At 35.8% G+C, this 15553-nt stretch overlaps 1 protein-coding gene across 1 annotated transcript in view; it reads right to left on the reverse strand.

Moving 5' to 3' along the window:
* LOC114651970 (UTP--glucose-1-phosphate uridylyltransferase-like) overlaps positions 1 to 15553 on the reverse strand; it is a 39604-nt gene that overhangs the window by 9778 nt on the left and 14273 nt on the right. The window contains exons 5-8 of the mRNA XM_028802108.2: positions 9268 to 9401; positions 6736 to 7018; positions 5906 to 6103; positions 2978 to 3220 (exon numbers count right to left, since the gene is read on the reverse strand). Coding sequence (XP_028657941.1) covers positions 2978 to 3220; positions 5906 to 6103; positions 6736 to 7018; positions 9268 to 9401 — 858 coding nt within the window. The remainder of the gene's footprint in view (positions 1 to 2977; positions 3221 to 5905; positions 6104 to 6735; positions 7019 to 9267; positions 9402 to 15553) is intronic.

Genomic DNA, 15553 nt, shown 5'->3' on the forward strand with positions numbered 1-15553 from the left:
ATGGAGAAAGTGCTGCCTTCGGTAATATCACAAGACCAAACTGTATTTATTAAAGGCCGACACTTAGCTTCCAATCTTCAACGCCTGTTTAATGTAATATATGCATCCACAAAGTCAAACACCCCAGAGATATTATTATCATTGGATGCAGAAAAAGCATTTGATATGATTGAATGGAACTAACTTTTCACTACATTGGAGAAATTTGGGTTGGGCTCGAACATTTGTGCATGGATCAAACTACTGTATACCAATCCAGAAGCTTCAGTTTGTATTAACAATATTAATTCAGACTACTTTAAACTAGAATGTGGTACCAGACAAGGATGCCCCTTGTCACCTCTGCTTTTCACAGTCACCATTGAGCCACTGGCAGTTCACTGTCGAAATGCTTATGAGATAAAGGGGATTATCAGAGAAAGAACTTGAACAGAAAATCTCTCTATATGCAGATGATATGGTACTGTATGTATCAGATCCACAAAATACTGTGCCTGCAGTCCTAACAGCACTAACAGAATTTCAAAAGATTTCTGGTCTCAGAATTAATTTGAATAAAAATGTGCTCTTTCCAGTGAATTCTCAAGCACACAATATTAGATTGGACACCTTCTCTTTTATCATCGCAGATTAGTTTAAATACCTAGGGGTAAACATCACAAGTAAACATAAAGCTCTTTATCAACAAAATTTTACCGTCTGTATGGAAAAAATTAAGAAAGACTGGCATAGGTGGTCAACCCTTCATCTCACTTTAGCTGGAAGAATTAACATTGTTAAGATGAGTATCCTTCCGAAGCTTCTCTTTTTATTTCAAAACATTCCAATATACATCAATAAATCTTTTTTTAAGAAATTAGATTCAACCATAAACTAATTTATTTGGAATTCAAAACATCCACGTATCCAAAGAGTGACCCTACAAAGACCTAAGGCAGAAGGTGGCATGGCTCTACCTAACTTTCCATTTTATTACTGGGCAGAAAATATACAAGCTATTAAAACCTGGACATGGACACAAATAGATGAACATACACAGGCTTGGTCCACAAGTTATCGCCAATATACTAAGAACCCAATTATGCTTCACGCAATCAGAATATGGAACCAATGTAGGAAGTATTTTCTGATAGAGAAGTTTTTATCTGTGGCACCTCTGCATAAGAACCACTTTTTTCCACCCTCACAAACATATGCAGTTTTTAATGTCTGGAAAACATTTGGAATTAAATCACTTAGAGATCTGTACATAGACAATGTTTTTGCATCCTACGAACAATTACATTCCAAATTTAATTTTCCAGCAACACATTTCTTTCACTACCTTCAAATTAGAAACTTTGTTAAACAGAACCTGCCCAATTTTCCTCACCTCCCACCTCCCTCTATGCTGGAAAAAATATTGCTCAGTCTTGAGGACTCAGACAGCATTTCTGCAATATATAAAACCATTTTACAGTCCCTCCCTTTCAAAGATCCAAGAGGACAGTGGGAAAAGGACCTCTCACTCAATATCTCAGAAAAGGAGTGGAAGGTAGCAATACAGAGAATTCACGAGTTCCATGTGTGCAAAGCATACAATTATTCAACTCAAGATTATATATCGAGCACATCTGCCTCGTTTAAAATTGTCCAAAATATTTCCAGGGCAAGATCCAACCTGCGAACGCTGCAATCAAGTTCCAGCCTCACTGGGTCACATGTTTTGGACCTGCACCAAATTAACATCATTCTGAACCAAAGTTTTTAAATGCCTATCAGACAGACTTGGTGTCACAATCCCTCCTAGCCCATTAACAGCTGTGTTTGGTGTACTCCCAGATGGCTTAAAGTGGAGAAGGACAAACAAATTGTAATTGCCTTTACTACACTATTGGCATGTAGACTTACTGTATCTTGCTTCAAACTTGGAGGAATCCTAACTCACCTGTTCTAAGTCAGTGGGTAACTGATGTTATATACTACTTGACATAGGAAAAAATCTAATTCTCACTTAGAAGATCTGTGCAGAACGTTTTCAATGGCCGGATCTAATCAATAACATTTTCTCTCCCCTTTTCTTTTTCTTCTCCATTTATCTTTATTCACTTATTAATTCATCTATCTACTTATTTTTACTAGGTTTAAGTTTTACTCTGCCGGCCATGCTCTCTTTCTCAGGGGAGGAGGTTGATTTGTTTTCGATCCTATTTTTGTAAAAATGTATCTATTTGCATGGAATGTTGTGTGATTTCAATAAAATCAATAAAAAAAAGAATATTTTTTGAGTGTCTCTTTCTTTTTTAAATATCAGCTTAATAATCATATGGTTTGTTAATCTAATCTAAATGTGCAGATACTTTATGATTGTTGTGCTACCTTGTCTTCTTTTTTTGTGTTTCTGCATGTTTACTATTCATAAGCTTAATCGGCTCTGCACTATTTCTACAATTTTTGGATTTATAGACATACATTGAATTGACACATTATGCTATTATTGCTATTATTACCTCATATGTTAATTTTTAAAGAGCTACGATGATAATAACAGTTTGGAAGAGAAACTACTGTATATAGCTGGAGTGCTTCTGTACTTACTGTATGGACGCTTACTTTAGCTGAACAAGAATAAAACTAAGCAAGCAAAAATGGAAGGATTTAAAGACAAATACGTTATTTGTAAAAGCACTACTGTATGTGCACAGTGGAGATATAAATTGTACATTAACAGTGTACCAGGCCAGGAATGAGCATGCAGATGTTTGAAGGTCTCATCATTATATTTATATTTGTTTTCTTGGATATTATTTTGATTAGGGAAAAACTAAGGAACAATTGTCTAATATAAGCCAAGGAGCTAGCAATGTCACTGTTAAGTGTTTTTACCCAAAACTATTAGTGTATTCCTAGCAACCAGCCCAGTTCACTAATTCAGGGTTCATCCCCCTAGTCACATAACTAAGATTGCAGTGTTACATGATAAGCAGGATTTTGGTACCTTGGAGAAGTGTGTTCCCAGTTTCACAAGCGGGACTGTATCAAACTCCCTTTCTTCACATAATATAAAAGATCCATTGCACAGGTGATAGAGGTTTGACTTGACCAGTAATAGATCTGAGGTTGTCTTAACAGGAAGAAAACGGCTTCGAGGCACATTTACTCCTCGTGGATAACTAAAGCTGCCAATTGCAGAACCTGCTGCAGTCTCAAGGCGAATTATGTCTTGGCCACCTGGCAATATCTACAAGAAGGGCAAACAAAACAGAAAAAGTGAAAGAATACAAAACAATTATATTGTCACTTAATCAAATTGTATCAGGCTGTCTAGATTTCATAGTGAATATTCTTTCCATGTGTGTGGAAATAAATGATAAGATTATGTTAATAATTTAAGTTTAATTAAGTGCAACCAACAGGGAATGTAAAATACAGATATTTTTGTCAAGATATTAATGTGAATAACGAATATATATTTTTTCCATCAATTTTCTTTACTTGATTTTCTTTGGAAGAACCCACAACCAATTACAGTAACATTAGGCACATGGAAGTAACCCCCACTACTTGTGACAGTGGCAAAATGCACAGGTACTCAATCAAAGTAATTCACTCACAAATTTAGACTTGTCAGTTCACTTACAGTGTACTGTATTTGAAATGCTAAAATAAAATGGGATGAGTATCTTAAGAAAAAAAGTGAATATTTACAGAACAAACTCCATATAGTGACAAAGCAAGGATTTGAAATTCTGGATCATTGAGTCACTATGCTGCCAATGATAAAATATAAATAAATATAAATAAAGTTTATAATTAACTAACCATCTATCTGACATTCCATTCTAGCAAACTAATAATCAGTAGTTATCAGTTAATTTGTTTATTAACAGCATTTCTAGTGACGCACAATTTATATGTCCTTACATTTTGTGTTATGGATAATATTGGTGTGGCCAGCATTCGCACAGCATTTGCTCATAATGTAGCCTTAAGAGTCTGTCAAGAGGCAACAGGCCAGCATTAAAAGTATATCGAAAGTCCTTGTTTAAAAACAAAATATGCTGTATTGATTTGAGCTCTATTATTAGTTTTGAAGTGAGATTTGCCCCAGGTTATTTGCTCACATTTGCAGTTTCATAGTGTCCATACTTGATTGAGTGATAGGGCCAAAAAGAATTAATTGTGGACTCCTCCATAAGATAAAAAGGATGTGGGAGGCTGGTGGGATGAGGTGATTGGCAGAAAAAGAAAAGATAGTGGGAGCTTTTAGAATTTAGTAAGTTCAAGTTAATCCATACATACAGACTTACCTGTTATCGTGTTTAGGGATAAATGCATTTTCTCATGTTTATGGTTTAAAGTAGTTTGCTCTGTCTGCCTCTGACATTTAGTTCCTTCAACATTAATGTCATGTACACAATGACAATACAAACAGTACCGTTCGAAGGTCACAACAATTATCCTTTTAGACATTAATTAATGTTCAGACCTGCTATTCTGTCGTAACATTGCTATTCTTATCCTGGTAACACTGAAACCTGCACTGAGAACCATGCTAGTTCTAACAAAATCGTTTTCTAATCTACTAATATCTACTAACAATAGCAAATGGGTTAGCAAATGTTTAAATGTACAATATGTAAGAAGTTGCTATTGCTGGTAAAATTCTAATATTGGGGATTTGCGTTTTGAATGATGTTTTCCTACTTATTTTATTATTATTGAGTCAGATCTCTGAGATTGTTCAGGTAAGGAAGACTGATGTTTTGAGGTAAAATTGTTATACTCAGTAAAAATTATGCTGGAAAGTAAGGATTTCGGGCGGCACGGTGGCACAGTGGGTAGCGCTGCTGCCTCGCAGTTGGGTGATCTGGGGACCTGGGTTTGCTTCCCGGGTCCTCCCTGCGTGGAGTTTGCATGTTCTCCCTGTGTCTGCGTGGGTTTCCTCCCATAGTCCAAAGACATGCTGGTTAGGTGGATTGGCGATTCTAAACTGGCCCTAGTGTGTGCTTGGTGTGTGGTTGTGTTTGTGTGTGTCCTGCGGTGGGTTGGCACCCTGCCCGGGATTGGTTCCTGCCTTGTGCCCTGTGTTGGCTGGGATTGGCTCCAGCAGACCCCTGTGACCCTGTGTTCGGATTCAGCGGGTTGGAAAATGGATGGAAGGATGGAAGTAAGGATTTCATTATACTCCATACACAACATGTAATATTAACGAGTGTATAAACCTATAATACATTTTAATTTTTACAATTTGCCAGAAGAGGCAATAGTTTTATAGTATGCTTTATTTCTTCTGTTAATTGCATTATAAACTGGAGCCAATCCTGACAGCTGTTCTGCCTCAATTATAGAATGATCACACACACACACATACATTTAGTGTTTATGTCACATGCATGATAAAGTCAATTTATAAGCAATAATTAACCTTCTGGTAATAAAATATGAAGTAAAAAACACCTTAAAACCTGAACAATATCCAGTAACAAAGTGGCTAGTTGGTCCAGAAGTGTTCTGAATTATTTTGTAGTACTGAATGTTGCATTACAGACGTTTATAGCATGCCTAGTCACACACAGAAGTATTGATTGTGTGATCTATTTCAGTTCTTTGAGACTATTGGTGTTTGTGTTTCTGTGATTGAGTTTATGCATATAATTATCATTCAGTTTATTCAGTTGATAAATCTTATCCAATAGCTATAAACTTTATTAAAAATGATTATCATTCAGTTGATAAATCTTATCTAATAGCAATGTAATTCTTTAAAAATAATGATGATAGAAATCACCTTCAAACACCAAGCACACAGCATCTTATTATTCTAAAACAACATGGAAAACTCAATGAAATTAGAATTCTTTATTAATATTCTCCTAATTGAGTGTAATATGAAGAAAAGGCAAATGAGAATCATGACAGTTACCTGTCGGTTGGCAATGACTTCCAAATGTATGCTGTCCTGTTTGGTTAATATTTGTAGTGCTTTGAGAGAGACCCACAGATTGTTGGTATTGAAAATCTTAAACTCAGAAACAGACAAGAAATCTTCAACATGCTCCGGTGGTACTTGGGCAATTTCCAATAATCTCAATTTGCCATCTATTTCAATCAGACTACCTCCCTGTGGAAAAATGAAGCTTAATTTTCAGATTATTTGAAATTAGTAAAATTATAAAATGGGAAAAAATTAAATAAGATTCAGATATTTTATTTAAAACAGAGTATAAGAAAATTACTTAAATAATTAAAAATATACATAAAGAAAGGTGACTGGAAGATGAGCTAAAACTATGATCAGTAAAGTAAAATTAGGAATTATATTCAATGAAAAAAACACTGCAACTGATAATACCCTTAGCTTAACACCAATAAAATCTTCATCTGATTTAACATTATATATTTATTTCCTGAAGATTTTAATTTTCTTTAGTCATCATTTTACTTTTAGCCTTATACTGTAAATCCCTTTTCTCTGAATCTGAGGAATTCTGGCAGGTTAGTAAAATAAGATGGTGTGGCAAAAAGTAAAACAGATGTTGTACAGATGTACAAGTGGCTGCACACAATATATCTTTAACTTTTTTGTGCCTAGTGGGATCTTCATGGTTGCAATAATGTACAGGGTAGTATATAAAAATAAATTACAGCAGATATTCTTCAAACCACTAACTCCATTTACTATATTCTAGCCAAAAAGCCACACTGAAAAGAAAACTGATTAAATTATGTTTTCAGTTGTAACCCTTCCCTTACCTTGCGATCGGCCTGCGTCCTGTCAGTCACCTCCATGAGGAAGTCACAGGTTGTCTCAGGATTTTGTAGATCTCTATGCAGCATCTCACTGAGTAGATGCAGGTCCACTGTGGCTCCAAGGTTGTCAATATTTGAAATGAAAAGAATTTCCTTTCCTTGAGCAAGAAATAACTCTATGAGCCCTGAACGACACAGGCTGGCATATACATCTCCATGACCTGAAAGGAACCAGTCTTCTAAGGAAAGCATTGGTAGCCGAGTGTCTTTATGAAGGGGAGGAAATCTGTGGTTGACAGCAAAAAGGCAGACTATTAAGACTTAAGAATACTACCAGGGCTTTCTTTATAATGCTGTCTTTAAGAGTCTCAACACAAACAAATTGTAAACATATATTCAATATGCTCACCATAATTGAAATATAATGAGATGAACAACAACATGCTTCTTATGTATTCATTTCTTTACGTGTAAAAGACAAATCAGCTTTGGTGAAGGATGAGTAAAGGGAAGGACTGTTAGAGACTGCAATGAAATGAACCAGGGCAAGGCAAGAAAGGCAGGGACCAGTGCTTTGTTGAACAATGAAAAAATAATAAAGTATTTTGTATATTAGGGTCTCAACTCCTTTTATTTCATAAGTCATAATTGTTAACAGGTATCCATCCATCCATCCATTTTCCAACCCGCTGAATCCGAACACAGGGTCATGGGGGTCTGCTGGAGCCAATCCCAGGGCACAAGGCAGGAACCAATCCCGGGCAGGGTGCCAACCCACCGCAGGACACACACAAACCAAGCACACACTAGGGCCAATTTAGAATCGCCAATCCACCTAACCTGCATGTCTTTGGACTGTGGGAGGAAACCGGAGCGCCCGGAGGAAACCCACGCAGACACGGGGAGAACATGCAAACTCCACGCAGGGAGGACCCGGGAAGCGAACCCAGGTCCCCAGGTCTCCCAACTGCGAGGCAGCAGCGCTACCCACTGCGCCACCGTGCCGCCCACGGTAACAGGTATGCAGCTCAGGAATAAACTATAAAAGATATTTAAGCAAAATTGAACCCGAAATGATGCACTAAATGAAATGACCAACACAGTGTCTATAAATTCAAACAGATCTGTTTAAACTTATATATTCTTATTCTTTGAGCCAAAATCAGTGCTGCCACTTTTTTTAGTGTTATGTTCCCACCTCTTGTTTGAGTTTTCCCAAGCTATTGATGAACTATGAGAAGTCCAGTTGTATTTGCTCTGTTAATGGTTGCCTCAGTAACTTCAAAAAAGAAGGAGATTTGAAACCCCCATTAAGGAAACTATATGTGTGGTCCTTCCACTTTCAGGAAAAGAAGTCAACAGAGGAGTACCTCTACTCAAAAATGTGGGTTAGGTATGATGCCGCTAATTTAATGAAGAGCAATGACCTAGTGCAGGAAAGAAAAGGTATGTAGAGAAACATTATACTTTTCTAGCTTTGCACTGTTCACCAAAAATCTGGATGCACTATGGCTCCTGTATCTACTGCACATCTTCCTGTTTCCTGTTTCCAAATCATGCAGTGTATGTAGTTTGCATGTCCTTTCTAAACTGAAAGCCATATCATTGTAGATTGGACACATTTCTGTTTCATTTTAGGCCGTTGGGAAATAATTTTTTTTAAGTATTTTGGTATATTTATATATTTTGAACAATTGGGCTGTGTTTTTGCTTCTTAGAGCTGATTCAGTTGCAGAGAAAACACACTTTCACACAGGTAGCAGTTTGACAGTGCAGGATCAGATGCTGGCAGCTGCAGGTAAACGTGCAAAGTCACATATCTAACGGTAACAGGAATGTTTAGAAGTTTGGTAGCTTACTGTATAATCAGTTCACCACCCAACTACATTTTCTGTCTTTCAGATTGTTCATGAAACATTCTAGGGCTGATGGAGATGCCTGAAAGTTCTTTTAATTTCCTGGAGGAAATTAACATCACATTTACGGTCTACATTTAAAAGACTCCAATATTATTCTTTCAAGTTGAAGAATAAAGTGTGTTTAAACTGATTTTCCTGAGTATTCCTTGTGCAGCTTTGGACCCGATACATACATGTGTTATATTATATATATATATATATATATATATATATATATATATATATATATATATATATATATATATATATATATATATATATAATGCCTAATGTGCTATGCCACTTAATTACAAATATTGCATAGTTAAAATAAAACACAGCATGATATGCAGCAAATACCTCAACTCATAATGCTATATAACAGAAAAAACACTTTGCAGCATATAGAAATACATATATACACTGGTGTGTGCTTCAAGATACTAAGAGCTTTTTAAAGATGGGTTTTAGTCCTAAAGTACAGGTGTGTATACTGTATTCACAGCACTTATTTAATAGGCAGTGAAACAGAAGGACCTTTGGAAACCAAGAACTATGTAAGAATATAAATGAATGTGACTTGACAACTAAAAAGTATGAATGGAAGATAGATATTCATTGCTGAAATGTAACTTACCTACTATGCACAAAAGTGTGAATACAGATAGGGCATTGGCTATACTTCTGAAGACTCTGCCGAGTTTCTTCATCAGTGAAGGGAGAGTTCATGAGAACAAGAGGAACATCACTACCATATGTTTGATTTAAGTGCTGTGAGGAAAAATTGGTGCACACGTAAAACTGAATGTCATTGAAACATATACAATATACATTCTATGATCATCAATGAACCATAAGTATTGATGTCCATAAGAGCACTCTCATAGTATCCCTAAACCTAAATAGATGAAAGGTGGCCAGATGTTCCAAATAAACATTCTTATTAAAGAAAATAAATAAAACAGGATAAAACATGATCTTAAAGAAAAACACAAACAAATCAAAATGATAGCTCTATAGCCACACTGCCCCAACTTCTAAGACGGTCCCTGGCTGTAGTTATGGTGTTTTGTTTAGTTATCCAGCAGTGTACCATCTGCAAAACTACTCCCTGTACTTCCCATCCCTCTCTGTCTCTCTCTCTCAAACTCTCTCTGCTTCTTCCTCCCTCCATCTCTTTGATCTTGCCTCCCAAATCCACACCCAACAAACCATTGGTATGAAGGCATGTTTATACCCTATCCTGGGTTCACCCTCATTCTTTCTATGGATGCCTTTCTGGAGTCAGGTATGTCTCTTTGTTTACAACTAGTGTCTCTCTACCCCCAGGGCCTTTCATTGGCCATTGCCACGTATTCATGTCCACATTCCTGCTGCCACTACCAGCCACCCCTGACTATTGTTCTGTAAACAATCAAGGGTTATAATTCCATGGAAAAGAACTTTTGGATGACCTCAAATAGGTGTGGGGAAATGGTTGAACTCAACTGGGGATATTGTGCAAGGAGAAATTTGAAAACTCAGGATAGGAAATGCTAGAAGCATTGGTCACTGTGGAAACTGAAATGCTACAAGAGTGGGTGAGATTCAAATGGAAATGCTGCTAGCACTTAATACTGTGAGGATGCTATGACTAATGTACCTCTGCAATGTTATCTGGATGGCATGGAGACTGCCTTAGGATTTGTAAACTGATGGCTCCTATCTGTGGGATTACACTGCTCAGTCTCCTTTGTAAAGCCATTGTTTGGTCAACTAGAACCTAGTCACAATCCACCTTTTGAAATTTTGACATTTAATTTGTTTTTTGAAACAAAGTTAATTCTGTCCTTGTCATAGAACAGTAGACAAATTCCTTCTCCTGGCACAGATATTTGAGAGATCATGGGAATTTGCCAATCCTGTCTGTATAGTATGTGGTTTGTGACTTAGAAACAGCTTATGACAGTGGATCTCATTATGTCCTGTGGAAGCTTCTAAATAAGTATTTGATTCTGATGCTATTGCTGTATATTATTCAGTCTTTGTATGTGCATACTGAGAGTCATTTTCATTCAAAGTGAGCATTTTGTTACCTTCAAATCTGAGGTCATGATTCTTTTCTGAGAGTGTCCAATTCTTTGTAGGTAAAGGCTAAGCAGCTGCTCCATTTGGAGGAGTTCAGAAACCTTGTCGTGTTGTTCATGAGTGAAGGTTGTTCAGACTGTGAGACTGGCAATTGATGAAGCATTAGTTATACATTGGAGACATATGCATAGCTTTGTTTGAGGAATGTCTGGGTAGAAATTAAAAATCAAAGATGGTAAATATTAACATTTAAATGGATCTTATGCAGAAAAAGTGTAGTATTGATGTCAAGAAATGTATACAGATTTAGAGGTAACTGATGATAAAACAGGTTTGCAAGGAAGAATTACGTATTTTAAGAATAGCACTTATGATCAGAAAGAGTGAAGATGGATTAGTGGAATCTAAAATAAGTGAGACTAATGCTGAGGCAATAAATACATAATAATTCAGTACCAACTTTACCATTTTACAGAAACACAGCAACGAATTCTTGAGAGAAGGGTAATCAGATTGCTATAACAAAAATTGGTAATGATGTTGGAATGAAAGTCACACAAAGCAAAAAACAAACATATTTAAGGAATACTATAAAATTGTATAGACCTTGGTGTGTAATGGCTTCTTTGATAAAATAGAATTGCTACAGATTAAAGTATTGATCGCAGAAGAGGAGTTGTATAAATCTCTGAGGCATCCACAATCTAACATGCTCTTAATATCTTACAAAACTGGAAAGCTGCGGACACAGATGGCTATTCAGCAGATTTTTTTTTTTAAAGGGGCTGTCAAAATCATTCTGTTATTGCTAGAAGTATTTATAAAAGCTATGAGGCTAAGGATCTGTGCTGGTATCCAGAAGGTTGCCGGTTCGAATCCCCGTCACTGATCCTACTCTGCTGGGCCCTTGAGCAAGAACCTTAATCTGTAATTGCTCCAGGGGCGCTGTACAATGGCTGACCCTGAGCTCTGACCCCAAGGGGTATGCGAAAACTAACAAATTCCTGATACAAGAAATTGTATAAGGCGAAGTAAAGAACAAAAAAAAAAAAAACACTACTCCAGGCACCAATTACTGTTTCCCCAAATAAATAAACAAACAAACAAACTAAAATGTCCACAGAGTGACATCAATCTTTTTACTAAACAATAATATCAACATTTCTGTAAAAGCTTTATTAGAAAGAATATATAAAATGTTTCATTCTACATTGTCACACGAACAAACTACATTAGTTTCATGGCAGACATTTACTTTACTTTAACAACTGTTTCGATGGACTGCAAAAGACTGCCTGTTGTCACTAATCCTATCTGCTACTGCTACGATGTGATGAATCTTACTCTAAAAAGAAATGTTTTCTTGGGTGTAGATGTTTTTAACACATTTTTGTTTAATGTAATGTTATATGGTGATATTACTTTGGGTCCAAGTATGTTGAGTTTTTGTCACACTTTTGTGATAGTGGCACTATTGTTTATAGTGTTGGTGTCGGTTGAAAGTCACATGAATAGACCTCATCACAGTACATCATTGTGTCACTCTGTTTAAATCAGTGGTGCACAGTGTATGCTACGTGAGCACAAAAATACGAAAGTGTGGAAACTTTTTGAATGTCCCTTGTAGTTTAGTTAGTGGCAAACAATCTTAGTTAGTATAAGTACCTTTTTCTTTTTTTTTGCTTGACTTCTACTTTGTTTTGTGTATTGGGTCTTGACATTTGGTTTTGGTGTACCTCTTATAGATTACTGACCTGAGCCTGATTCACAACTAAGTTATTGCCTTTTCATTTTCTGGTCTTATTTGTGGCTATTCAAATGATTAATCATCTCTTGTTGATTCTCGTTTTGTTTGGAATTTATAACATACAGAACCTCTGACTACCTACCGCTACAAATAACCAGAGATTCAGAAGTTTGAAATAGAAACCCTTGAATAAAAAATGTCTTAGTTTAGACAGCTTTCTACTTACAGATTACTATATTACATGGGCTGTATACAGTGTGTACCTTATCACAGTACAGACAGCTAAGGACTCCATGAGTACAGGATTAGTACAATTAAACTTCAAAGGATTAGAGAGATAGCTAAAGTTAAAAAATATAATAAGCAATACTTGAAAGGATTACAGAGATAACTGAAAACATTTCCAAAATATGTTAAAAACATAATAAGTAATGCAGCCATTTTTATGGTACTGTTTGTACAAATAATGAATTAACTAATAATAAGCTGTTATGGCCAACTATTTTAAACTCACTTTTTTGAGTGCTTATTCAAACTGCTGAATTATGCAGAACATTGATCTTCACTAACTGAAATTTTCGGTTTCCTGTGATTTCTAGTATTTTCTCATTAAATAGTTCAGCATCTGACGGAGAATACTCAAGGTACCAGAGGTACACTTTGGATATTCTACTATGTTTTACAGACTGTTATTATGAGATTCTTTAGCTATGCAGAGCTTATCTTTCTATAAATATAGCCAAGCGTAACACATAATACACGGTTTGCTGTGTGAAACACATTTATCAGATTTATGTCTTATTTACAGTATATATTAGCTGTGTTACATTTCATAAGACAATGGGCCACAGTTATAGTGCTGTCTGTTAAATGGATTTATCAGAATTATTATTTAACTAACTAAGTGCTTTACTGTATAGAATATTTGTAGGTTTTTCTATCACGAACTAATATTATTGTCAGGCAGTGTGTAGTAGTGATTAAGGCTTTGGACCTAAGGCTTCAAACCCTGCATGACCTTGAAGAAGTCACTTTTTCTGCCTGTGCTTCAATTGGAAAAGCAAAATAAATGTAACCAACTGTATCTCAGATGCTGTAATAATAATATTATTAGATCACTGGAGCTGCTCACCTTTGAACAAGCTAAGCACAATTGTATTTGAGTAAAACATACCTGCATTAGATCAACTCTTGCTTTCTCCTTCATTTCCTGTGACTTGGCTTTTGGTCAATGCAAAATGAAATTTTACAGGAAAGTGTATTCTTTTGAATTTAAACAGGTAATCAGTAGGAATAATGTGAAATTTGAGTATATATTACTATCATTATTAGATGTTTACAATATTCATTTGTTCACATCGTTGATTCATATACAGAATTTCTTTTTGCGTTTTTTATCAGTTGTTTGTAGTTCTTCTTCAAAGTCTGCAGATTCAAATGTATATGCAAAGCAATGCTTGAAATGGATAAACTGCCGGTACCTTATGTATTACATTGATGTATTAACTTGAAGAGTGTGGAGCAATACCTTTAACCACTGTGACACAATTTCTGTGGTTTCCCCCTGAGAAATTAAAGAGCCACGATCTAAGACCAATGTTGGGGTATATTGTGATTTAAGCACCAAGATTGAAGAGTGGGGTTAAGAGTGTCAGTAGTCAAAAGCAAAAATCAGTGTTTCCTAACCGGTCCTATTCAAAGGAGTGACATGTCATAGGAGTGACCTAACAAAGGAGCGAAACCTCAGATGTAAATTTCAAAGAAGTGACAACCATCCAACCAACCATCCAAGTGGTTGGTAAGGCGACAATGATTTTATTGGCAAGCATACTTTCAGTTGTGTTCCTGCTCTCTGTTGAAGCAAGATAATAATGGCTGAATATCAATTTGTAAAATCCCAAATGGGTAAAGATAAGCTAGCATTCAGAGGATACATCTACCGACACCAACGATCCCAAAACAACAATTATTATTTCCGGAGCGAGGACAAAAATTGTAATGGTTCCGCAACCCTTCGTGGAGTGACAATTTTCAATTTTTGTTTTTTTTTAAATAAAATTTTAATCATAATTTGTCACTCCATCGTTATGCCACTCCGATAAACTGTCACTCCTTTAATACAGTATTTATGTCACTCCTTTGTTATGTCACTCCTATGACGTGTCACTCCTTCGATACAGACCCCTTGCTAATCATTGAGCCTTGCATCATCCTTGAGCTTTGCTGAACTTTCTCTTTCCATTTCACAACACGATCACATCTTCCATTGTCAGTCCACCCTATTGGTTAGTAGTGCTATCTACATTTCTTATCAATAGATTTTGCTCTGAACTTTGTTTGCATAAAGACCCGTCAGCGCAACGTAGAGCAAGTATGTTGGCATAATATTAATAGATATCAATAAATTAAATTTATCGACAAAAAAAAAACACGTGAGCTAATTTTCTTTATTCTAAAACATCACCAAATTTCTATCAAATTAGCTAAACCATTTTCAAGATTTTGAGGTATTTATTTTTTTATTCCCTAAACATTTATATACAGTATCAAAATCTTCTTACTTAGCAGATACTTACTGCATTAGATGTACCATCCTGCCAAATTTCAGCTGTTTGATTAAACAGGAACTAGTGTTTTTGTTGATTTTTTGAGTCAGTCAGTCAACCTTGCATGATATATACTGCATATACTGTAGATTATGTGCTTATGTCATTATTAAAACTTTTTATTTTGTGATTTTTTAAGATGCACTTATATTTCATATAATGCTATACTGGCCAATTGCAGAGACATTTTATTCTGCCTAAATAATCAACAGATATCACTGATGTAAACTTTAACACTGCATAACCATCAGAACTTACAGTAAATTTTCACAATCAGCTGACTATGAGACAGTTTAATATTAAATGTGGAAATTAAAACACACTAACAACATACTAAGAAGCAGGGTATTTCAAAGTGCTAAGGCAAACCCTTACAGTTGTGTCAAGTTTGAAACTTGAATGTATGAAGGGCACAAGGCACATTTAGCAACATGAGAAAGGAACTGAAATCAGAAAAGCACCCAAGACAACCACCAAAGAGCTAAGCACAATGGGTCCCCACA

Source organism: Erpetoichthys calabaricus, chromosome 1 (genome assembly GCF_900747795.2).
Source record: "Erpetoichthys calabaricus chromosome 1, fErpCal1.3, whole genome shotgun sequence".
NCBI classification, from domain to species: Eukaryota; Metazoa; Chordata; class Cladistia; order Polypteriformes; family Polypteridae; genus Erpetoichthys; species Erpetoichthys calabaricus.